This window comes from Hemitrygon akajei, chromosome 6 (genome assembly GCF_048418815.1).
Source record: "Hemitrygon akajei chromosome 6, sHemAka1.3, whole genome shotgun sequence".
Lineage (NCBI taxonomy): Eukaryota > Metazoa > Chordata > Chondrichthyes > Myliobatiformes > Dasyatidae > Hemitrygon > Hemitrygon akajei.
Genome location: NC_133129.1, coordinates 39,427,821 through 39,453,973, shown reverse-complemented (window position 1 = coordinate 39,453,973; position 26,153 = coordinate 39,427,821). Strand labels below are relative to the sequence as shown.

General features: G+C 40.9%; 1 protein-coding gene across 17 annotated transcripts in view; it reads right to left on the bottom strand.

The window, feature by feature from the left end:
* The window catches only part of LOC140728981 (microtubule-associated serine/threonine-protein kinase 4-like), a 394,808-nt gene that overhangs the window by 164,479 nt on the left and 204,176 nt on the right, over positions 1–26,153 (bottom strand). For 9 of the 17 annotated variants that reach the window (XM_073048171.1, XM_073048182.1, XM_073048173.1 and 6 more), the window contains one exon: positions 6,287–6,367. The exons of 5 other annotated variants lie outside the window; for them this stretch is intronic. In XM_073048171.1, coding sequence (XP_072904272.1) covers positions 6,287–6,367 — 81 coding nt within the window. Of the gene's footprint in view, positions 1–6,286; positions 6,368–11,433; positions 11,631–26,153 lie in introns of those variants that run through there. 3 more of the 17 variants (XM_073048188.1, XM_073048189.1, XM_073048184.1) reach the window with 2 other exon arrangements.

Sequence of the window (26,153 nt, the reverse complement as noted above, 5' to 3'; positions counted from 1 at the left end):
CTTTTATATTATCGGCTAGCTAACCTTCATATTTCATCCTTTCTCTCTTTATGGCATTTTTAGTTGCCTTCTGATGGTTTTTAAAAGCTTTCCAATCCTCTACTTCCCCACTAATTTTTGCTAGAGCCACAAGCTACTCTAAAAAACCATCTCATAGGCATTCTACAAAATTCCCTCTCTTGGGATCCAGCACTATCCTGATTTTCCCAATCTACCTGCATATTGAAATCCTCCACAACTATCGCAACATTGCCCTATTTACATGACCTTTTTTTTCTCCAGTTGTAATTTGTAGCCCACATCCTGACTACTGTTCGAAACCTGTATATAACTTCCATCAGGGTCTTTTCACACTTGCAGTTTTCTTAACTCTAACCATCTTCTGATCCTATATCACCTCTTCCTAAGGATTTGATTTCATTTTTTTTTTAAACCACCCACTCTGCCTACCTGCCTGTCTTACTGATACAGTGCGTACCCTTTGATGTTAAGCTCCTAACTATGATCTTTTTTCAGCCCTGACTCAGTGATGCTCACACCACCATACCTGCCAATCTCTAACTTATTCTGTATACTGCGTGCATTTAAACATAACAGCAGTCAGGCACAAACATCACTTCAATCTGAAGAACAGCTCTAGACTGCATTATATCCACCCTTCCCCCTCACTGCAAAATTCCCCTCTCAGCAACCATAGCAACTAATCGCCAACCTACCAACAGCAACGCAAGAACACAGTAGGAGCATGAAACAGCACAAAATCACCATTAGTAATTAAATTCAGAAGATGAATCTTATATGCAGCAATCCCAAACTTCACAGCTGGAAGAAATATTGCTTAACCTTTGGAAGTATCAAAGCAGAGAAAATCTCAGGTACTTTAACCTGCCTGAAAAGGGAATGCAAAGTGGCATTCTGGGCAAAATTTGGGGGAAGACATTACAAAAGAAGATTCCCTCTCTCCCACCATCTAAGGTTTCATGCAAACCTTCTTGCACATTCAGTGCAAGACTGGAATATGAACGATTATGTGCTCTGGTTAGGCCCAAACTCACGAACTGAGTTGGACACAAGGGTGAAGATAACTGCCTCAATCAATCCTTTGATCAAAGACAACTCTTAGCAAACTGTTGCTCAGTCATTTAGTTGAGTCCAACTCTTTGTGACCTCATGGACCATAGGGCAAGACACGGAAGTAGATTGCCAGGCCTTTCTTCCGCACAGGTACTGCTGCTGCCCAGGTTGGGACCCAGCTGGGTTTGAACTCAGGACCATTTGCCTTGAAGCCCAGTACTGATGCCACTACACCACCAACCGGCCCAAACCAGAATGTGAAAATAGTGTATGCCCAGAGGAGTGGTGAGAAAGATGCTATCAGTAGTACAGAAACACAAGTCAGGATGCTTATTGATTATGGCTCAGCATTTAACACCATCATCTTCTCGCTACTGATCGACAAGCTTCAGACTCTGAGCCTTTGTAACTCTGTCTGCAACTGGATCCTTGACATCCTCATTGGGAGACCAGAGTCAGTGCGGTTGGCAACGACGTCTCCTCCTTGCTGACTATCAACACAGGTGTGTGTCGTGGATCCTTGCATAGTCCACTGCTCTATTCTCTCCACACTCATGACTGTGTTGCTGGGCACAGCTCAAACGCCATCTACAATGGCATCACCTGTTGTTGGCAGAATCTCAGGTGACGACAAGGCAGTTCTCAGGACTGAGAAAGATGAGCTGGTTGAGCAGTGTCACATCAACAAACTCACACTCAATGTTAACAAAACCAAGTAATCAAATGCAGATTTTAGGAAAGGGAAGTCAGGAGAACATACACCAGTCCTTACTGAGTGATCAGTGGTGGAAAGGATCATTCCTGGGTGTCATCATCTCAGGGGCTCAACACATTGATGCATTCATGAAGGCATGCTAGCTCTACTTCAGTTAGAAGCTTGGGTAGATAGGTCTATCACCAAAATTTCTGCAGATGTACAGAGCAGAGCATTCCGACTCACTGCATCACAACCTTGTATAGAATCTCTAAGGCTCAAGATTGCAAGAGGGTTCTAGATTCAGCCAAGTCATCCCTCCCCACCACCTTCAATAGCCAGTACCTCAAGAAGGCAGCATCTATCTTTAAAGACCCCTACCCAAAGATGTGTCTTCTTTGTGTTAATACCACTGGGAAGGAGTTACAGGAGTTGAAAGCCCTACAATCAACATTTGAACAGCTTCTTCCTCTCCTCAGTCAAATTTCTGAACGGTCTAAGAACCCATGTGGACTACCTCATTATTTGTCTTTTTCCCCCTTTTTGTAACATATTGTAAATGTTATCTCTCGCATTGTACTATTTCCACAAAGCAACATACGTCATTGATATGATTCTGAATCTAAAATGCGAAAAATCAAAATCGAGCCAAAATCGTGAAGGGTGCAGTCTTGTATTGGGATCACACACTTTCAAAGCAGGCTTCATAAAGATACAGCAATGATAAAGACAACATGACAAAGGGCTCAAGTTAGACAGCTGCACACAGAAATACATTAACGCCACCAAACTGAAACTTGCCACGTTGTTCCGTGTTTCTGTTTACCCTTCAGTTAAGTCAATAACTCCAATCTGATAAAAGGTCAGGCAGACAATATAGGCAGAGACACAATATTTAAAGGAGTTCTGGCATTCACTGCATTATCCTATAAAATAGGATTGCTTTTAGTTCCCTAAATCTCAAGCAAATTTTAGTTCCATCTTTCCTACAATTTGACACTAGCTCAGGCAATCATACAAGGTTTTGGATGGTGAGGGCATGAAGGGGAGGGGTGGTAAGAGCACGAGAAGGTGAGGTGGTGAGAGCACATGGGAGTGGTGGTGGTAGAGAGATACAAAATAGGGAACACAGGACAAATATTGGGTTGTATCTGAGCTTAACCACAGCACTTACTATGTATATACACTGGACAAAGTAACTGGGACATTGCTACTTCCTACTGCTGAGAAGAGACGTCAAGCCAGAGAGAGTCGGGACTGGTTGTGACCTTCCCATCTACACTGTCCGTTTTTAAGCTGTCAGTCAGTTTTGCAAAACCTGTCACTATGCCAACAATGCCAAGTTTATGCACAAGATTACAATACGACAATGTGAACCTACTCTGATGCTGGAAGGCAGGTCTGAAGGCTTTCAGAGATGTCACTATATCTAACTATTAACTTGCAATAATTCGAGGCAGATCCAGTAGATGGTATCTAAAAGCTGCAGTTGTGTGTAAAGAAAATGAAATCTGCTAAATGTACCTCCTCCATCCCCCAACCGATAACAATCCAGGTGATGCCAGACTGTGATTATGTATGAAGGTTATACTTTTCTAAAGGTCATTGTAAGAAATTTTTACTTCAGCTGAGGAAATATTTAAACATTTGTCACTATTTTGCTTAAATTGCTCATCAGATTGATTCCTGGTATGGCCATCTGCCTCATGAGAGATTAAACAGATTGAGCCTGACAGAGCTGACACAGGGGTCATCCTTCTAGTGGCTGGGGCATCTAAAAACTGGGTGGGGGGGGGGAGAAACATTTATAATACAAAGATCAACCACACAAGGTCAGAGGGAAGCAGAAATTTCTTCAGCTAGAGATCAGCAAGTCTCAAGTTCTTTACTTGAGGGGTGCAGAGGGTCAGTTGTTGAGTATATTCAAGAGAGTTGATTAAGGGGTATCAGGTTAGTACAAGACAAAGTCGCTGATGCAAGGAAAAAGACCAATGACGTTAACTTTGAAATGTGCGGGGGGGAAATGAGGACAAAGAAAGAGACCTTATGCTTTGCTTTGTTACTGATATTCCTCTCAGTCACTCTAATCCAAGATATACTTCTGTGGTGAGAACCAGCAGCTGAACTGCAGGTCTCTGAACACACAACCAGTTTTACCTTTCATCTTTCAAAGCGTGCCGGAAAGCCTGCATCTGTGTGGATGTGGTGCAGTTACTTTCACAGAATAAACAGGAGATTGGGCGCAACGTTCAGGTCAGCATATAAATATAGACAATCCTTAACAATCAATAAGCATACAAGGCAACCCAACCCCCACACCCATGTCACAGATGCTCAGGTAATGAAAATTCACCCTAGTGAATTCACAGATCACCAGAGAACAATTTGAAATATGGAACAAAATTTACTCTTATAGAATTTATGTCAGGATAAATAAATAAATACAATACACAAGAAAGCAGCAAATTTTGTCAGTTTTTACTTATCATCACTCAATGCTGTGGGGTATAAGATCGACATATAACCTCACTACATTGATTGGGTTGGTGGTCAGAGCTGAGCCTTTCTTTTGTCACTGACTCCCCAGTCCAAGGACATCTGAACAGACGTCCCAGGGTGTGCTGCCGCAAAGCTTTTCATCTGTCAAGTATTTTCTCTAATATGCTGCATTGTGGGGAAATCACAATAGTCATGGCAGGCTTGTTAATGTAATCACTCGGCTTTTACTCCACTTCCACTTAGTCAAGGCGCTTTAATCCAATACTTCCCTAAACGCCTCCGATGAAGCCTGACCCTCGAATCCCATCTCTTACCCACACTTACCCAATGGACCCAGTGATACTGCATCCAAATCTTCCGCTTCAAAGCTTTGAGTTAAAGGTAAAAAATTGTCAAAATCCTTTGCTTCTTTCCTATGTGTCTTATTCATTACCCCATCCCCCAGTTTTAAATTGACCTCAGCTAAATGTAAAAATTGATAAAAAATCCTCTGGTTCTTTCCCTTGAGCCTTGTTCATTTCCCCCATCCCCCCAGTGTAATACTGACCTCAGCTAAAGATAAAAATTGATAAACTCTTTGCTTCTTTCCCATGAGCCTTGTTCACTTCCCCAGCCCCCAGTGTAATGTTGACCTCAGCTATTAAGTAACAAACATGGGTCACTTTGTCATCACAGATAAAATGATTTAATATGTGAGAAACATCCCATAAGTACGCAAGCTTTCTTATTGCATGCAATTCAAATCACAGAAAACGTTGATCTGCATGATCTTCTTGGAATGCAGCTCCTGTACACGTTTGTAGCCAGTGATAGGTCAGTTCCTAAAGTCACATCTTTGTGTCAAATGCTATGAATAACATTTGATATGAACGTCATCTTCCATATAATGATTTTAATGCGGAACAAATTTCACCATCAGCACGTGAAAATAAGCAACTCTGACCAACTCAAAAGGACAAGGGTAGAACTGAGAGCTTAATACAAGGTGCACAGTTCAGCTGAAGATCACATGTGCTTGGTTTTACTTGTGCATCACCAAAATATTCTGTTGCAACTGCACGGATGTTCCTATCTCTTAATTACCTACTTATATTTAACCACTGAATAACTCTGGAATAAAAGAAAGTTAGAATCATTATTTGTGGCTACCAGAATGTCACAAAACTCACACACTAAAACATTAGTGTCTTTCAGACAAGGAAGTCTGCCACCTTAACTTTCTCTGGCATTTCTGCAACTCAGGTCAAAACAGATGAGGTTGCCTTCTTGTTGACTCTTTAAAATGACCCAATAAACCAGTTTGCATTAGTAATTAAAGTAAAACCATGGAAAAAAATATCAACCTTACAGGCGACACCCACAAACAATAGATGAAGATATTAAAAATACTTTTTTAAAAAAGACAAAGGAAATAATAGTAGGTACAGTATACCAAATGCATTGAGTATTTAACTTAGTTGTGTGTACCAGGTTGGTATAATTTTAGTGAAACCAACCTGCTAGGCATTTGATCAGATTAGTCAATCATTTAACACACTGCCCAATTACTTCCCCTTTTCCTTTAGACTTTAAATGAAAGCCTGGCAAGATACGGAACAGGCAGACAATTTGATTCAGTCAGCTTCCTACTGGGGGGACTAGCTCACTCTTTCGCCCTGTAGTCATACAACATTATCTCCAACAAAAACAGTTTGGTGTTTAGTCAGAACATTAGACAGTATAGAAAGAGGAAAAAGACAAGACACCAGAGGCGCAGAAGCAATTTTATACAGAACAAGTTGCAGAAGTGGAGATGCAATTTTATACAGAACAAGTCACAAGTAGAAACAAGACTTATGGAAACTGTCCTGGCATAACAAAAAGAACAATAGTGAGGAATGTATTTTTGAACTTCATGAAACAATGGAAAAAAGGACCATTTGACATTAGTAAAAACTGCACGCCTTTGCTCAGTGCACATACAAATATCATCTTCAATCGAGCTTTCCTTGGCAGGTCAAAACAGTATCATCCCCTTACCTCCAAAAGTGAAAAGCATGTAGTGGACTACATGGACTGCATGGACTTGTGGGTGTTGGGCTCAAGCTTCTTGGTGTCAGGCTGAAAGTTAAAACGTCACATCTAATCAGAAAACTGGCTGCTCTTTATATCATGCCACGGCGATAGATGGAGAACACAAAAAGTTGCAGTATTTCACATTGTTAAAAATCTATTACACCAGCTGGGAAATGCATTGTAAAGCACAGCAGACAGACTAAGCTTAGAATGATAACCACCTCAGCACTTCCTGCAGTGAAATCTTAACAGTTATGCACATATGAGCCTTCTAAGGCATCAGGCTGACTATGTCTACATCCAGTTTGCTATTTTTCCCAAACTGTTGCTAAAGGGTATCTGTGTAAACAGCAGCAAACTTCCAGATACGGACTGCTCAATTTCAAAATTTAAAATCGAAACTCTACCAAGTCAGGCTGTATAGATCTCTTGGAAAACTCCTTATTACCAATCAAGCCGAAAACACTTCTAAATTCATGGGATGTTATACCCTGGAAGAATTTGGCATGCTCATTTTCATCCTTCTAAGTGAACTCACTCACTAAAGTGTAGTAATCAGGGATATAGCAGATAAAACGAATAAAAATAGAAACTGGCCATGGTTAAGGTGAATGGCAGTTTACACTTGACGGGATTAATGTCTTACCCATACCTATAGACAGTCACCTCTCTTGCCACGTCACATCTGGGCACCTTCCACAGGGGAGACTCTGACCAATGATATGACCATCTCAGACCATTTTTTCACCTCAACTATTACTATACCAAAGCTCTCACTTCTACCAGCTCTGCTAAAGTAAATAAATATCCCTCAGGTCTTTTACTAACCCACTTTACACCAACAAGATGACTTTGTTATAGTTAATCTTACTCATTATGAATTTGTCTGTTTAAAACTTCCCTTTCTAGATTGTTCCTCGATAAAGGTTCCACACCTTAGGCCCGTTAGGTCCCCAGGGCTTCAGACTGGATGGAAGCAGGCTAGTCAGGTGATTCACTGTTAGAGCCATCACCATTTCCTCCTCAGTTAAATCCTCCTATCATTCCAGGACTAGGGAGGCAAGAACACTCAAACCTCAAGCATACACTCTACAATATCAATCATTGCTATTGCCCGTTCTAATATCCACCACTTTTCCATTTGCACTTCTCCACATCTGCCAAGACTCCAAAATCTCTTTCCTCTCAGGGTGGAGAATATGACAGGATATCCCCATCACCTCAGCCTAACTCTTTGCCAGCTCGTCATCTACATTTCCTCCAGTTCCCTTCCCCGATTTGAAACTTCTCTCAACTTCCAACATGTCCATTCCACAGAAATGCACTATTCAACTCCATTCTACTTATGATCTTTAAAGGCATTCTTAAACAGGCACATTTTCAACGAAACTTTCAGTGCCCTCTCCTAACACAGTACTGATTCTGACCATTTAGTTATGTCATTGTCTTCTTCTCTACCTCCTTCCATTCCCCAATTCGCAGCAATTTAAGAAAAAAGTTATACACAGTTGATCTCAACATGAGTATAAATAAACATTGTTGTTTATTTACCCTGTCATCAACCTCAATTGTCGAAGGTTGCAAAATGTAGACAAAATGTTGGGGAAACTCAGAACATCAGTAAGAAGTAAGAATTTACTTCAGGTAAATTAGATGATCTGTCAATCCCATTCACTGACACTATGAAAATCAGTACTAAACAGTTAACTTCCTAGGGGCTTAAAACCGTCACTAAAATGCAATAAGTGCAATTAATACACACCAAATCAGAGAAAGAAAAATATGTAGAGCTATTAGTAGCACATTAAAAAGTTAATCATTTTCACAACAGAAAAATTAATCATTGTGAATTACAACCCATGAAAATTTATTCTGAATGCCATTTATCACAACACAAACAAGAAAACTTTCTCAGAGAAAGTTAGTGGCTGCTGCAACTGGTGTATGCTCAGGATTCTAATTTTAATCAGGAGCATATGATAACAGGTTACTGTTTCAGTTGGAAACATTTTCCATTCAGCAGGTGCTAAGAAGCTGAACCTTTTTTAAAATTTCTCATGTCTTGTCTATTTTTCCAGCCACAATTTAATTGGCAGATTGAATCCCATGGTAAAAGGATTGTCCTATGCGGGAATGAGTGGTACTGAATAATGAGAGGCAATTTCCTCAAAATGAATGAAGTTCTTCAAGGACTTGGTGGTATCGATCTCGGATTGGCGATTTTTCCTGCTTCCCCCAAATCAGGGAAAACATGCGTCAGAATTAGGGTTTGGAGATTCAGAGTAGTAAATGCTTTAATTTTTGGCATCTTCTCCCTAGAGGCCCATACCTATGCAGTTAAGAGACTTCTCAAATCTGAGAAATAGAACTTTGGCCGGTAATGGCATCCTCCGTTTCTCAGAAGGCATATTTGAAGTAAAAAGCTCAATCATGCACCCCAAGACCTACTCAAACTCTTAATTCTCACGGAACTGAGATACATTTATTTCAACTTTTAGGATATGCTTAAGCTATTTAAACAGTGGAAAATACGCAAAGGAGACATAATGGGACACAGCAATATGATGCAGTGGTGTTAGGTTATTTACATAATTTCGCATTGGTTTTGTGTTTTAACATGTACTGGCATGGGCAAGGGCTCAGGCAAAGGTGGGACACTCCGTGAAAGAAGAAGTCACTTTGAATAAGACCAAGCCTTTTTTTATTCAAACTAGCAGTTGTGAATAGAATTTATTACCACACCCTGAAACATCAATGGGTATTTACAATCAAAAATGACAAATTCTTGAGTTTTTTTAAAAATATATGCACTTTTTCCAGATTTCCTGATATATTTCCCTAGTTAATCAGAATTGTGCATTCTAGATAACAGAAGTTTGTGTTTTAGGTGAGTATCATCCAATTCACTTCTGGATTACAATAACTAAAGAATAAACTAGCCATTTTTAAACTTAATAACATCTGTAATATTGTATCTCAAGGAATTTTTCAGATACAAACAAAAAATTACTCCCATTCATCTGGGGCTCTTGTACTCATTAAAAAATATACTTAGCATTTTCTTATTTGCTAATGCCATGGTGGAATGAAAGAGTAGACACAATGGGCTGAATGGCCTAATTCTACCCTTATGTCTTATGAGCTAAAGGTTAAGAAAGTATTATTTTAGAACCTACCATTTACTTTAGATTTGCCAGAAGGATGCTGCTAATTGGAAGAGCACAGCAAAATTATTACGGGTTAATCCAACAATATTCCAGAGACATAAAGACTGCGGGTCTACTGATTAAAATGAAATTAAACACAGTGAATTGTAAATGCCTGTGTTCCTCATTTAAGAAAATTTCAATTCAAAATAAAGTGAAGAAGGTGTTCTCTATTGCTTTGAATATTTAAAAATGGAAGTGATCAGAACTAACTCAATTAATGTTATTTTTCTTTTCATGAATCACGATTGGACACTTACAGCATCAACAGAAGATAAAAGGTGGTGGAACAGGGAAAAGTGTCTCGTGGCCAGAAAAACTGACACAAAGCAGAATGGACCAACAAATTCAAAATCCGGAAATCTTAATTAACTAACCTGCAGCATGGGCAGATAGGCAACCTGCTGATATGAGGGAAATTAGATTCATATCCAAGCATTTCAAAATGAAATTCTACTTATCAGATTGATTCCTGGGTCATATAGTCATTTAATGACTTTGTGTTCTGATCAATGGAATCTAAACATTCACTGCATCAGAGGAAATTTGGACTGCCTTCATATTGTGTGCTGTAAATGAACTGGTTAAGTGTTGGGGGGGGGGATACATTAACTTATTCTGAGCAAGCTACTGAAAGCATTAAAATAACTTAATCCGTAAGGGTGCTAATAAATTGCACTGTTTTGCACTTTAAAATACTTGAATTATGCATTTTAATTTAATAATGTTATTCTTTTATCAGATCCTGATGAGATAGGTTTCCCGGTCATGGGAAATGGGGTCACCCAGCCCACCTTGACCTATTTTCCATCTTAAAGAAGGTAGGCCACATTCCTACCAGCTCAATCTCCAGGTGTCTCTTTTCTCCCCCTGACTGGAAAATTCATTAAACTTGAGAATTAAATCTGGGTTCCACTAGAAATGTCTAACTTTATCGTCTGCTTTTAAAATGCCAGCACAAGTGGAAAACGAGCCAGGATACTAATCAGACAGTTCTGTTGACACTCTGCTTTGGCGGACTGGTATGCTGCATCATCCTAGAGTTAGAGGATGCTTCTCCCCCATGTGGCGAGTTCCCATTTTAACCAGGCTAACTAGGGCGACTCTTCCCCCAGGGGATAGAAAGAAAATCAGTCCAAGAGTACATCAACCCACAGTCACCTTCCAGGCTTTGTGGCTACTGATCTCACAGCTAACCTGGCACTAATCTGGAATAAAGTTGTCTTCCCCAACTACCCACCCCCCACCCCCCTTACAAATTTTGGCTGTAGAGTACTGGGGGAGGAATAATTTTAGAAGGCAAAATACTTTTAAAAAGCAAATTGTGCACAATTCCTCCTTGATTTTTCAAGTTGCAGTGATCTGCATTATGAAGATCAGGCACTTAATTATGCATATATTTGTGGCAATGACAATTGCTGTCATATTTTAACATTTAGCCTTAAACATGTAAGGTACAGATATTTTAATGTTATTCTATGCCGGGTTCTCCTGTCTCTTAATTTCTCAGTCTGCTTTTCATCAGCAATGCTCAGCTGCTTGTCATATTCCAAGGGACTGGGAGTGATTTGAGTGACATTGCATTCTGAATTAGCAAATAACTGCAGGGTCTATTTGATCATGGAATGAAGATACGCTAATTTACCATGTGCCAGCGAGATTTATTTTGCACCCCCAACAAGGTTTCTTTTCCTTTTAACGCTGAAGTGCTGATAATGCGACTGCCTGTCATACAAGTCTGCAGAGCAGTGGCGTAAAGCAGATACAGTAATTATTCATAGCTACAGTGTCTATAAACCAGGTCTTCTTCGCCCTCAGAGTGAAATAAAGCAACTGCTAGCACACGGCCACAGAAATAGCAAACCCAGAATCATTCCGAATCATTTATTAAACAGAAATACTTACTCCAAGGTCAGCCCCGGAATTCGGAGTCTCTCCCGTTGGGCTTTCATGGCTGTTGTCTGTTACCACACTGTATTGTAACCATTACAAATCACTGCCAGCATCCTGGTGCTGACAAGGAGCCAAAATGAACCTCTCTAAAAGGAACAGACTAAATCCCTCTTGGGGAGGGGGGACTAGTTTTGGGTTCTTCCACCATCAGGAGTCACGACAGAGAGAGAGAGAGAAAGAGAGAGAGAGAGAGAGAGAGAGAGGGGGAGAAAAAAATCAGCTGACCACATCATACCAAATACAAATCATTAGGACTGAAAATGATACAGCCAAAGAAAATTAAATTAGAAGATCCACTATTGTGTTACACAGTGACATCATTTGCTTCATCTTCTGTGTATTAATAATAGACGTGTCACAAATACCAGTCCTTCCATACACAAACCATGCACTTCAACCAACCACATTAAAACTCCACTTCATTTCAACACAGTTTCAAAATACACCAAGGTGAACACTTGTTACTCGCTTCTAGAATACCTTCTTTTACGCGGCAAACTATTCAATATACAGGATTAAGGACATATGTTGTCCAAGTAAAAAAAAAGCTTTGTGATCTTACAGGCTTTTCCAAACTAAATTTAACTGACTTCCCGGAGCAAGGGACAGGCTCACAAGCTGATGCAGCAATTACATAGCATAAATGGATGAAATATTATTTATCAAACAATGTCAGCTGAGTTTTCGATATTCTTAGATTAACAAGTTCATCATACAACACACTATCAATCACAGATTCACTTTATTTGCCATATATACTTATATTTATTAGGAATTTGCTGTGATGTGTTGGCACGACATGGAACAAAAATGCAATGTTCAACAATCATAAGGAATTGTTTTAAATAAGTTAGAGGTTTAAGTACAGATACGGAATAAAATATGTATAAATACATATACCAACGCGTATTTACAATACAAACAGTATTATAAAATAATGATTCAAAGTGCAAGGCTGTGACTGAGGTAATAGTTAGAGGGTGAGGGGTAGTGGTGGGGAAAGGGGTGTGGTTTAACCCCTTGATCAGATTAACAGACGGAGGAAGAAACTTTTAAGATTTTGTGAAGTTTTTGTTACTCAATAGCAGGTACTCAGATTATTCTTGATTATTCAAATAATCTTAGGGGTTCATTGTTCTGTACATAAGCTTTTAAAAACAAGGAAACTGGGGTATACACACGATAACCAAGCCTATCCAAGAATTGGTACAGCTCTGAAGTCCCTGAATTTTAAAATACTGAAAATTGCTTAGTTGTGCTGCCAAAACACCCAGAATATATCCAAGCCAAGCTCTAAATTTTTCACACACAACAGTCCCCAGAGTTTTGAAGTTCAAAGTACATTTATTATCAAAGTATGTATACATAATACAACCTTGAGATTCATCTCTTAATAGGCAGCCACGAAACAACGAAACCCAAAAGAATCCTTTAAAAAGAGCAAACACCCAATGTGCAAAGAAAAATAATAATGCAAACAATAAACACAAGCAAATAGCATTCTGAACTGAGGTTCACAAACATTCTGTCCACAGACCCTTAGTTCAGCACAGAGCGAAGCAGAGAGCTGAACCAGCCCGCCCCTCGGCTCGGACATCGATGACCTGAGCTTCTAAATCTGGCCCAGCGCCCAAACATCGGGTTCAATCACTTTGATGTGCTCTGAGGCCTGGATCCTGTCACCTTGATTCAGCCTGTGCCTGAACTTTCCAGTTCGGTTTGGCACTTAAATTGCATCCAAACATTGGCTTCAGTCACTTCAGTACACTCTGAAGCTTGGACCCCACCATCTCAATTTGGCCCAGTGCTTAAATCGTCGAAACATTGAGTTTAGTTGCTTCGGTACACTCTGAGACCTGGACCCTGCCACCTCAATTCGACCTTCCTAATTCAGCCCAGCGCTTAAATCGATCTAATCTCAGGTCCTCCTCTCTCTCAGTTACGGGCGCACACCCTCATCCCTGTTCTGCCACATCGAATTGCCTCCAAGCCCAAACCAGAAAAAGAGTGATTAACAAAGTATTCAGTCACTTTCCTTGTTTCATTGCCCAGCCGCTGAGATTCACCAGTGTCATCTTAAACTGGATATTGCAGAGTCTGCAAAGAATGGTCGTTAAATCAAAAAAAAGACATGCAGTGAGCAGTAGTTCTGTGGACAGAAATGCCTGGTGAATGAGAGAGGTCAGAGGAGAATGGCCAGACTTGTTCAAGCTGACAGGAGAAAGACAGCAACTCAAATAACTATGAATTACAAGTGTGGTGTGCAGAAGAGCATTTCAGAGTGCGCACATCGAACCTTGAAGCCGATGGGCTACAGCAGCAGAAGGCCATGGACGTACACTCAGGGGCCACTTTATTAGGTACAGGAGGTTTCTAATCAAGTGGCCTCTGAGATGTACTGTATGTGCCTCATTATCAAGGCATCTATTTAATATTGGCACCAATTTGCCTTCGTAAAACATGAAGTCAGTGGGAAACATTGTTGTCTGCTACATCAGTACACTAAAAACTGTGGCATTGCAGGCTAATCGAAACCAGATCAGTAATCCACAGCAAACAAGGGAAAGCTGAAGATGCTGGAAATCCAAACAGCACACACACAAAATGCTGGAGGAGCTCAGCAGGCCAGGCAGCATCTGTGGAGAAAGAGTAAACAGTCAATGTTGAAGGACTGCTGAAGGGTATTGGCCTGAAATGTCAACTGTGCTCTTTTCCACTGATGCTGCCTGGCCTTCTGAGTTCCTCCAGCATTTTGAGTGTGTTGGTTGGTAGTAAACCACAGGTCTGGTGTAACAAAGTTCAAACCCCCTTGCAACATTTTTAATCATGTAAGTAACTTGCCAAGTAACTTTTTCTTAAAAACCTCAATAGTACGTTCAGGAAGCAAAACTGAGAAAAGTCTCCAACGACCTTCCGAAAAGAGATTTTGTGGTCTTTGGCTGTGTGGGTTCAGCTGCAACTCTGAAGCCACCAGCTTAATTGACTCTTAACTGTCCTCTGACATGGTCTAGTGAGTGCCAGGGATGGCCAGCGTAGCTTCGAGTTACTGTCAAGTTGATGCACCATCAATAACTCACACTGAGACTTAGGAAGCGAGATATCGGCTTTTATTGACTGGAAGAATAAACAACACTACATCCTGGGGAAAATGAGGGAGAGCAGCAGCCCACAGTCGCCTTTATACAGGGGTCTGTGGGAGGAGCCACAGGAGCAGTCAGCAGGGTCTGTGGGAGGAGCCACAGGAGCAGTCAGACAGGTATATCTAGTTCACCACACAAGTAAACACTCAAATGGACCAACGGACAAACGCCATGCATCCTGAAATGAAACCACAGGAACGTGCCATTTCACCCGAAGCTATGACTAATGTTGTTTTCCTGGTGGGCAGCATTGAATAGAAAATACAGATTACACTGCTGAGAAGGACACAAAGAAGTTGCTATAGTCAAAATAGTACTCAAGGGATGGAAGAACTGGTTGGAGAGGATTGAAGGGATATAATTGCAGAGACCAAGTCAATCACCCTAACACTCTCAGCCTAACGAGATTTTTTTTTAAATCTATCTTTGATATTATTACAAGTTGCCTCATAAATTTAGTTAACTTGTCATGTAGACAAGAACAAGTCAAAGTGTCTCTGGAGTCTTAATGTCTAAATTTACTAGGAGAAATGCACCAATCTCAAAACCTGCAGCTTTAAAATGGGCAATACTATTTTAGCTGCTAGTCTATTCTTATATTGGTAAAGTCAAAATTCAATTTCAAGTTTCTTTCACTCATTTAAGTTACCTCATCTTCTATGTCCCACAATTAAGTACATTTGCAAAGAGCAGTGTCACAGGGAAGGAGCATCCATCATCAAGGATCCCACCATCCAGGACATGATCTCTTCTCGATACTATCTTCCGTAGGAGGTACAGGAGCCTTGGAGCCCACACCACTAGGTTCAAGAACAATTATTACCCTTCAAATATCATGTTCCTGAACCATTGTCAATAACTTTTAAATAAGATTCACCAGGTTAATTCCTAAAATGACAGGCTTGTCTAATCTAGAGTGGTTAAACAATTTGCATCTGTATTCTTTGGAGCTCAGAAGAGTGAGGGATGATCCACTGATCCATGGAGACATCACAGAGTAGATGATGAAAGTCATGAACAAAGGAATTTCCTGTAGTTATCAGCGGCCAACCATTTAAAATGGGTGTGTAGAAATTTCATTTTGCAGAGTGTGATGAACCTCCGGAATCCTCTACCCTGGATGATTGTGGAGGCTAGATCCTCAGACGTTGAGGACAGCATGATCATATCAGATAGTAAGGCAGATTGAAGGTGCCAGGTGGCCTCCTTCTGATCCTATTTTCTTTTGTTCTTGTATTCCAGTTCATATCAGAGATGTGAATGCATACAAGTCAAAAGGAGAAACTTCAGGTACATCAGAATCAGAATTACTATCACCAGCATATGCCGTGGAATTTGTCTTTGCGGTAGCAGTAACTGATTAAATTAATAGAGAAAAAAGATGAATTACCATAAATACACAGACACACACACACACATTATATACACACCCGCATACATATATATTTATATATATATAATTAAATTAAATAAGTAGGACAGAAATAGAAAAAAATGCAGCGAGGTAGTGTCCAAAGCTTCAATGCCTATTTAAGAATCGGATGGCAGAGGGGAAGAAGCTGTTCCTGAATCGGTGAATGTGTGCCTTCAGGCTTCTGTACCTACTTCCTGATGGCAGAAATGAGAACAAGGCAAGTCCTGGGTGACGGGGGTCCTTAATGACGGATGCCGCCTCTTTGAGGTCGTGCTCATTGAAGATGTCCTGTATACATCAGAGGTAGACTAAATTTGATAGTGCAGATTCAACTGAAGCAGAAAAATCAACTGAGCACATTATCCAGTGTAGCAAAGGCCACTTGACCCAGCTGAAAAATCATGTCACTGCAGTTCAGTATGCTGCAGTTGGCAGGCTGGGTAAGTGCTTTATTTGAGAGGTTTCATGGACTATTCGGGGGGGGGGGGGGGTGTGATTAGGAGTAATTCTTAATACACGGTGTTCAAATTATAAGATTTAATTTAACTTTTCAGCTGTAACATATTTGTATACCTGGAACAGAACCCATGATGCAGAGTTTTTGTAGAAATGAATGGAACTCTCTGGACATATATATTTTAAAAGAAAATGAAAGCTTCTTAAATTAATTATTAGGCTGTGAATACAAGACAAAGTTGTACATGAATTATAAAAACAAACTAACTGTCTCTAGTACAAAAACAAGCATGCTCCTGATGTCCTACTTAACTAATACAGCATGATCACCACATAAACCAAGCTGCCCAGTTATGATGCCATCTGTCAAAGGCTTCAGAGACACAAAACCAAAACAGTGGGGTGGGGGGGGGGGGGGAAGGGAACGTGGAAGGGGAGAAACAATCACTGTTCAAATTCTCTCTACAGAGCACACATTTCAGACACTGGTTCAGCACATGGAATGACTTAGACCCTGAAAATTAAAACACTGCAGATGCTGCAAATCTGAAAGAAAACAGACGAAGCTCGAAACACTCAACATGTCCCAGATGAATTCCTACAGAGGAAAAGGGGTGACAAATAGAGGAAACCGGAAGAAATTTTCAAAATCTTCAAGATTCAGAACAAAATGGGAAGCAGTGACAGTACCCTAGCTACCTTACACACCTCACCACCAGTATACAGTCAAATTGCAGTGGCCATTAAAAAGTTACCTGAAAGTCAACAAACTGCTGGGTAACAGTTTGAGAGAGAAACTATACATTTGTAATAAACTGGTGGCCATACAGAACTTAATAGTATTCCAAAAAAATCAACTGCAGTTGTAGATATCGTTTTATCTCATTCTTTGGTTACCCTTCTCATTTGCTAGTTTGGAAATAAATCACAGCCCTATAATGAAAACGCAGGCAAGTGATTTGCAAATCGTCGAAGTGGTGATGTGCTAAAGTGTCATGATAAATTCTTCTAGTTCTGACATCTCTCCTTCTCCAACTTAAATTGCTTAAAGCACTAAAACTGAAGTGACTACAATCCGTTCCAGAGATGGGCAATTGCAGGCATCAATCAGGTGTTCCTAGAATTCCCAAAGGCTGAAAAACACCTGATCAGTGGGCTCTAAGATTGCATGCATCTGGTCAAAGTAAAAGAAACATAGCATAGAAAAAACCAATCCCTGAAAAAGACTAAATCACTTCTGGCTTTTATGCAGTGCATTTATTAACCAACACATCAAAAGCACAATTGTAAAATTCCATAAACTACAAACTTACACCAATTGCATCAATAAATAATTTATGCACCGCACGTTCCTCAGACACTGTTGTGTGATGATTATTTCCACCTTGTGCAAATCTTTGCCCACTCAATCATAATAAATGGAAGCAATAATGATACCAATAAATAGATAGCATCCATTAGAAAGTGCTGCCTGCAAATGTGATTATAAATTTGAAAGAAACTTTAATCATCACCATATTATCAAGTCACAGTAGCACATACACAGCAGCATAGTAACTTGCACATTTGACTATTTTTTTTAGACTGAATGTGGTTGATAACATGCTGCAAAATATTAAGAGGTACTTCAGGGGACAATACTTCACAAGTGAGACAATTGGTGCACACAAAATTAGGATGAGTAAGGCAGCTTGCATTAATATGCCGCCACTGTACAAGATCGCTATCATCATTCCGGTGGTATATTAGTGATTTGAAATCCACATACTGGAGGCATCAGAGACTTGTACTTAAACTTGTGTAAGAGCAGATAGAAAACTGGATGACATTACTGAGCAACCTCCTTCACCTTGCTGCAAGCAAATGCCACTAACTTAACTTTTCAAAGTACAATCTTTAACCACAATTCAAGCAAAAAAGAAAATGCCAGAAACACTCAAACGGACAGAATTTTACTTTCAGATTAAGGACCTTTTATCATGTGAAGTGTTATTGTTGTTTCACTCTCCAGGAATGCTGCCCAGCTTTCAGTGTTTTTATTTCAGATTTTGAACGTTCTGCAGCATTTTATTTGTAACCTTTCATCAGCACCTTCAAATGGAAATATTTTCTTTGAAATCTGGTCTTTTTAAATACAGACTGAAAATTCTGTTCTAACAAAACATAAAAGTGTCTAGTTCCTTTCAATCCAATCATAATGCACAAGGAACTGACAACCCAGGTGCCCAAGTTTACAAGCGAACAAATATTGATTGCCAAGCTACACTGCCTATAATTCTATTCAATTTTCAGGGTGTGGGTGTCACCTACAAGGCCTGTTTTTATTGCCCATTTCAAAACAGCTTTGAGAAAGTGCTACGGGTCAGGTTCACTCCCAAATCTGCTGCTGGTGAAGGAGTTGCAGTACTTATACCCAGTGAACATAAGAAATGAATGAGAATCAAGTTAAGAAGCCTGACAGTATAATTTCCAATATGCATGTTAGACACATTACAGTTACTCAATACTCTCACCATGATAACCATAGATCAATCCCTGGCATACTACTCCTCTTCACCTACAGGCTGCCTCTGAGCTCACCATACAAAGACCAGAAATTAGTTTTGAAATGTATGCACTATCACAAAAACACTGCTCTTCAACTCTCCATTCTGCTTACACCCAAAGAGAAACCAAGCTATATTTCCCCAGTAAGGACTACTTTCAATTAAACAAAAGAAGAACCAGAATATTCTCCATATCGCTCACAATTTAGACACCATTTCCATTCCACTTCTCCTCTGTGTCTTCATGAGTATTGAACTTGTTTGTCAGGCAATGCTGCAACTTGCCAAGGCTTCCTTGACACAACCTTCACTTTCCAGAGAGACAAAGGCAGAAATTTCTTGTATGTTCTTCTGCCACTATCCAAACTCGGAAACACACTCCCATTCCTTAATCACTACTCTCACAATGTGTGGGACCTCCGAGACAACATTTAACGTGGGAATATCTTCACCAAAGCAGCAGTGGTTCAAAAAGGAGAGTCACCATCATCTACAGAGCTGGTGATGATTGGATAATAAATGCTGACTTTGATACAGCACACACATCCAGAAAATTAATAAGATTAATAAGTTCGGTATTTATGGTGAAGAGTCTGAACTCTATATAAATCAAAAGTCATTAATCTTTGATACAAATACATTCATAATGTTAGATATGCTAGTCTGATGAAGAAACATTCACTTTTTAACCAGTCAGAAAATAACCACATTCGGAAGGAATTGACGTGGTGGACCAGAGAACAACAACGACAGGTATTCCAATTCATAACATTTAGTTCCAGAAACGCCAAACAAAATTAAACACCTAATATACCACAACTGATATTTTAATATAAACCATTCATCAAGCCCCTTTTCCTAATACAAATGCAAAAAGGTACTGAATATAATTGGTATCCATTTCATTAGTTTGTATATTACAAAATAATTTCCAACATTTTACAGAATGGTGTGACTTGCTATAAATGTAACATTAGTACAAGTTATCACTGCAGCTGAAAAATATGAATAATATTTTAATAACTTAGCAATGTGACTGGAAGACTTTTCCCCATTTAGTTGTGTTTCCAATTCACTTTTAGCTAAGGAGCAGTTTACATAGTCAATTGACAGTAGATCAGCTTTACAGGTGGAAGCACCACATGTGGCTTTGAAGCAGACAATTGGTGTCCTGAGCAAGAAGAATGATCAGCTGAGAGGACTGATAAACTGAAAACTTAGACCATTGATTATAAGAGCAGAAGTAGGCCATTCAGCCCATTGAGTCCGCTCTGCCATTCAATCATGGGCTGATCCAATTCTTCCAGTGATCCCCACTCCCCTGCCTTCTCCCCATACCCTTTGATGCCCTGGCTAATCAAGAACCTATCTATCTCTGCCTTCAATGCACCCTATGACTTAGCCTCCACAGCTGCTATGGCAACAAATTCCAGATTTACCACCCTCTGACTAAAGTAATTTCTCCACACCTCTGTTCTAAATGGACGTCCTTCAATCCTGAAGTCATGCACTCTTGGCCTAGACTCCACTACCATGGGAAATAACTTTGACATATCTAATCTGATCAGGTCTTTTAACATTCGAAATGTTTCTATGAGATCCCTCTTCATTCTCCTGAACTCCAGGGAATACAGCCCAAGAGCTGCCAGATGTTCCTCATACGGTAACCCTTTCATTCCTGGAATCATTCTCATGAATCTTCTCTGAACCCTTTCCAATGTCAATATATCCTTCCTAAAATAAGGAGCCCAAAACTGCTCATAGTACTCCAAGTGTGGTCTCACGAGTGCCTTATAGAGCCTCAACATCACATCTCTGCTCTTATATTCTATATCTCTAGAAATGAATGGCAACATTGCATTCACTTTCTTCAGATAGATAGAATGAATGCAAACAGGCTTTTTCCACTGAGGCCGGGGAGAAAAAAAAAAGAGGTCATGGGTTAAGGGTGAAGGGGGAAAAGTTTAAAGGGGACATTAGGGGGGGCTTCCTCATGCAGAGAGTGGTGGGAGTGTGGAATGAGCTGCCAGATGAAGTGGTGAATGCGGGCTCACTTTTGACATTTAAGTAAAACTTGGACAGGCATATGGATGACAGGGGTTTGGAGGGATATGGCCCAGGTGCAGGTCAGTGGACTAGGCAGAAAAATGGCAGATGGAGTTTAATGAGGACAAGTGTGAGGTATTGCACTTCGGAAGGTCAAACCAAGGTAGAACATACAAGGTAAATGGTAGGACACTGAGGAGTGCAGTAGAACAAAGGGATCTGGGAGTACAGATACATAATTCCCTAAAAGTGGCATCACAAGTAGATAGGATTGCAAAGAGAGCTTTTGGTACATTGGCCTTTATAAATCAAAGTATTGAGTATAAGAGTTGGAATGTAATGGTGAGGTTGTATAAGACATTGGTGAGACCGAATTTGGAATATTGTGTGCAGTTTTGGTCACCTAATTACAGGAAGGATATTAATAAGGTTGAAAGAGTGCAGAGAAGGTTTACAAGAATGTTACCGGGACTTGAGAAACTGAGTTACAGAGAAAGGTTGAATAGGTTAGGACTTTATTCCCTGGACTGTAGGAGAATGAGGGGTGATTTGATAGAGGTGTATAAAATTATGATGGGTATAGATAGAATGAATGCAAGCAGGCTTTCGCCACTGAGGCCAGGGGAGGGAAAAAAAGAGGTCATGGGTTAAAGGTGAAAGGGGAAAAGTTTAAAGGGGACATTGGGGGGGCTTCTTCACACAGAGAGCGGTGGGAGTGTGGAATGAGCTGCCAGATGAAGTGGTGAATGCGGACTCACTTTTGACATTTAAGAAAAATTTGGACAGCTACATGGATGAGAGGGGTTTGGAGTGATATGGCCCAGGTGCAGGTCAGTGGGACTAGGCAGAAAAATGGTTTGGCACAGCCAAGAAGGGCCAAAAGGCCTGTTTCTGTGCTGTAATGTTCTATGGTTCAAAGTGCATGACCATACACTTTCCAACATTGTATTTCATTCGCCACTTCTTTGCCCATTCCCCTAAACTATCTAAGTCTCGTTGCAGGCTCTCTTGCCTCAACACTAACTGCTTCTCCACCTATCTTTGAATCATTGGCAGATTTAGGCACCAAATCCATTAACCCCATAGTCCAAATCATTGACATACGTTGTAAAAAGCAGCGGTCCCAACACCGACCCCTGTGGAACTCCACTGGCAACTGGCAGCCAGTCAGAATAGGATCCCTTTATTTCCCGAGGACAAATTGGATTGCACATAATTAGGCACAAAGTAAGATTCAATAAAAAGGAAGTTGGGTTTAACTGGAGCAGCCATTGTGTGAGTGGGGCAATGTTAAGAGTAGAGAGTTGAGGTTTTGGCTCAGAGGCTTCAGCAAGGAGAGGCACAGGCCGTGGGTAGATTTTTTTTTCCTGTTACTCCTTGCACCTGCAAGAAGTGCATACAGAGTTGGAGCTGGAACTGGATGAACTCAAGATCATTCGGGAGGCTGAGGGGTCGATATACAGGGAAGTGGTTATACCCAAGGAGCAGGACTCAGGTAACTGGGTGACATTAGCAAGGTGAAAGGGGTTAGGTAGCCAGTGCAGAGTAGTACTCCTTTGACAGTTCTGCTCTCAACAACAGTTGGGGGGGGGGGGGGGGGGTGTAGATAACCAAGCAGAAGAAAGCCGCAACAGTCAGGTATCTGGAACTGAGTGGCTCAAAATGGAGAGAGGAGAAGAGGTGAGCTGTAATGATAAGGAATTCATTGGTTAGGGGAACAGAAAGAAGGTTCTGTGGACAAGTACGTGAATCCCAGGAGGTTTGTTGCCTCTTGGGTGCCAGTGTCAGGAACATCACAGATTAAGTCTACAGTATTCTTATGTGGGAAGGTGAGCAGCCCAATGTCATGATCAACGTCAGTACCAATGACATGGGTAGGAGGGGTGACGGGGTTCTGCAGAGCGAGTTCAGGTAGTTATGTGCTATGTTAAAGGACAGGACCTCCAGGGAAGATGCAACCTGTATAAAAGGGACAGTCTGCACTTGAACTGGAAGGAAAGCAATATGCTAGTGGGAAGGTTTACTACAGGGGCGGGGGGTGTTAAACTAGACAGCTGGTGCTACAGTCTTCTGTCTCTGCTTATACTCGGGGAGCAGAAGTACAGTCAGGTGATCAGACTTTCCAAAGTGTGGGCGTGGGTCAGCACGGTAACTGCTTTTGATGGTGGTGTAACAGTGGACTAGTGGGTTGCTTCCTCTTGTACTACACGTGATTTGTTGGTAATAATTATTTAGAGACATTTTCAAGCTAGCCCGGTTAAAATCCCTCAAAATGATGGGGATATGATTATTTGGATAGACAGGGGCCAATTTGGGATAGTCAGCATGGCTTTGTTCATGGATAAGTCTTGTGTCTATGAGGAATAGTGCAGAGCACACCAACATGCCAAACTTGCAGGATATTCAAATGATAATACCGCTTGTATATTATGTGAACTCCTCCCATGTTGGAGTAGCTAACCAAGTGGCATACGAATAACACTATTAACTATCACAACAGTAGGTTATGTCTAACAAATATTTAGAGTTTTTTTGAGGAAGAGTGATGAAGGTAAGGCAGCAGATGTTGTCTACATAGACTTTAGCAAGGCCTTTGACAAGGTCCCATGTGGGAGGTTGATCAAGATTTTGTCACTTGACATTCAAGAAGAGGTAGTAAACTGGATTACGCACTGGCTTCACAAGAGAAGCCAGAGAGTGGTAGTAGATTGGTGCATCTCTAACTGGAGAAGTGTGACTAGTGGTGTGCCACACAGATTGGTGCTGGGTCCATTGCTTTTTGTTATCTATTGTTATGATGGAAATGAGAAAGATTCTTTGGGTCTCAAAGACAAGAGCTCTGGACACACAGTTTTTACAATAAGGAGTTTATTTACAAGGGGAGAAAAAGCTTGGGAACAACACAAGCGGCTACAATATTCGCACAAACGCGCCTAGAATAGAGGAGTGTGGGAAAAGTCAGGTCTGCAGTACAATACACGGGGAAAATGGTGTGGGGACGGAGAACAGGTACACATACAAGCAAGGGAAAAGTAACTACAATACCTGCCCCCCTTGGCTGTGGGCAAGCACGGCTCTTTGCTAAAGGGACAACAATAAACGCTCCCATAACCCTATTCAATGCACACCTTACCACGTGTCTCCAGCGCTGTTCTGCAGTCTTCAGCCTGGAGTGAAGCAGGGTGGTCCCTCGAGGATGGCAAAAGAGAGCAAGCCAAGCACATGTACCACCCTTTTTAGGTCGGGGGCCAATGACTTGGTGCTAGATGGGTTCATCCAATTAAGGTGGCCAATAGTTAAGTGTGCACTGATTAGTTAGGAGGGGCGAAATGTTGACTGGCAGGTGGTGTGACCTCCGACCAGGTGAGGGCAGTGCTGTCACGTGACAGGCACAGCTCTCTGGTTACATCTATACAGTATAACAATCTGGCTAAGAATGTGGAAAATTGGATCAGCAAGTTTGTGGATGCCACCAGAATTTGGGATATAGTGCACAGTGAGGAAAGTGATCAAAGCTTGCTGCATGATCTGGAGCACCTATGAAAAATAGGTTGAAAAATGGCAGATGCTCTTTAATGCAGACAAGTGCAAGGCATTGCACTTTGGAAGGACTAGCACTTTGGGTGAGACTTACACAGTGAATGGTAGGGCTCTGAGGAGTGTGGTAGAACAGAGGGATCTGGGAACAGAAATCCATAATTCCTTGAAAGTGGCACCACAGGTAGATAGGGTCAACAAGAAAGCTTTTGGCAGAGTGGTCTTCACAATGTACTGCTCAGGAATGGGGATATTATGTTGAAATTGTATAAGTCATTGGTGAGATCTAATTTAGAGCACTGTGTGCAGATTTGGTTACCTACCTATAGGAAAGGTATCAGAAAGATTGAAAGAGTGCTGAAAATTTTTGCAAGGATGCTGCAGGGACTTGAGGACCTGAGTTATAGGGAACGGTTGAATAGGTTACGACTGTATTCCCTAGAATGTAGAAGACTGAGGGGAGATTTGATAGAAGTATACAAAATTATGAGGGGTATAGATAAGGTAAATGCAAGCAGACATTTTCCACAGAGGTTGGGCAAGACTAGAACTAGAGGTCATGGGTTAAGAATGAAAGGTGAAATGTTTAAAGGAAACATGGGGGGAACATCTTCACTCAGAGGGTGGAGAGAGTGTGGAACGATCTGGCAGCGCAAGTGGTGGATTTGGGCTCAATTTCAACATTTAAGAGAAATTTGGATAGGTACATAATTGGGAAGTGTACAGAGGGTTATAGTCTGGGTGCAGGTCAATGGGACAAAGCAGATTAATGGTTCAGCATGGACTAGATGCGGCAAAGGGCCCTTTCCTGTGCTGCAGTGTTCTATCACTCTATGACTCCGTGAAAATGAACCAGAACAGGTTATTGGCCTTCTCAAGCCCCTTCTGCCATTTAATGAGACCATGGTTGGCCTGTGACTTACTGTAACTCTATGTCACTTTTTTGGCCCAGTGTTCTTGGTTAATAAAATTTCAGTCCCGGAACTGAAATTAACAATCAGCCTGGTGTCACGTGCCATTCGCAGAGGAGAATCCTGCATGCATACATTGCATTGTTGTGCCACCGAACTGGAACTCCAAGGTCAGCCTCCTTATTAGAAGACATAGTTTATTCCATATTTCTTCAAAACAAATATTGTAGCCATTCAGCCCATTGAGTTAATGGTAGCTCACTTAAAAAAATTCAATACCCCCCCCCCCCAAACTAAGTTTCCTTGCCATTCATGAACTAGTTCTCATCAGGCTCTCAGAAGTGGAGGGGGTCAGCAACTTTAAATTCCTCGGCATCATCAGTTTTAGAGGAGCTTCCCTGGGTCCAGCATGGAAGTGCAATTTCAAAGAAGGCACAGCAGCACCTTTACTTTCTTAGAAGTTTCCAAAAATTCAGCATGTCATCTAAAACTTTGAAAAACTATTGATAAGCAATGCAGAGTAGACCGACTGCCTGCATCACAGACTGATATGGATATACCAAAGGCCTTGAATGGTAAATCCTACAAAAAGTTATGGATACTGCCCTGTCCATCACAGGTC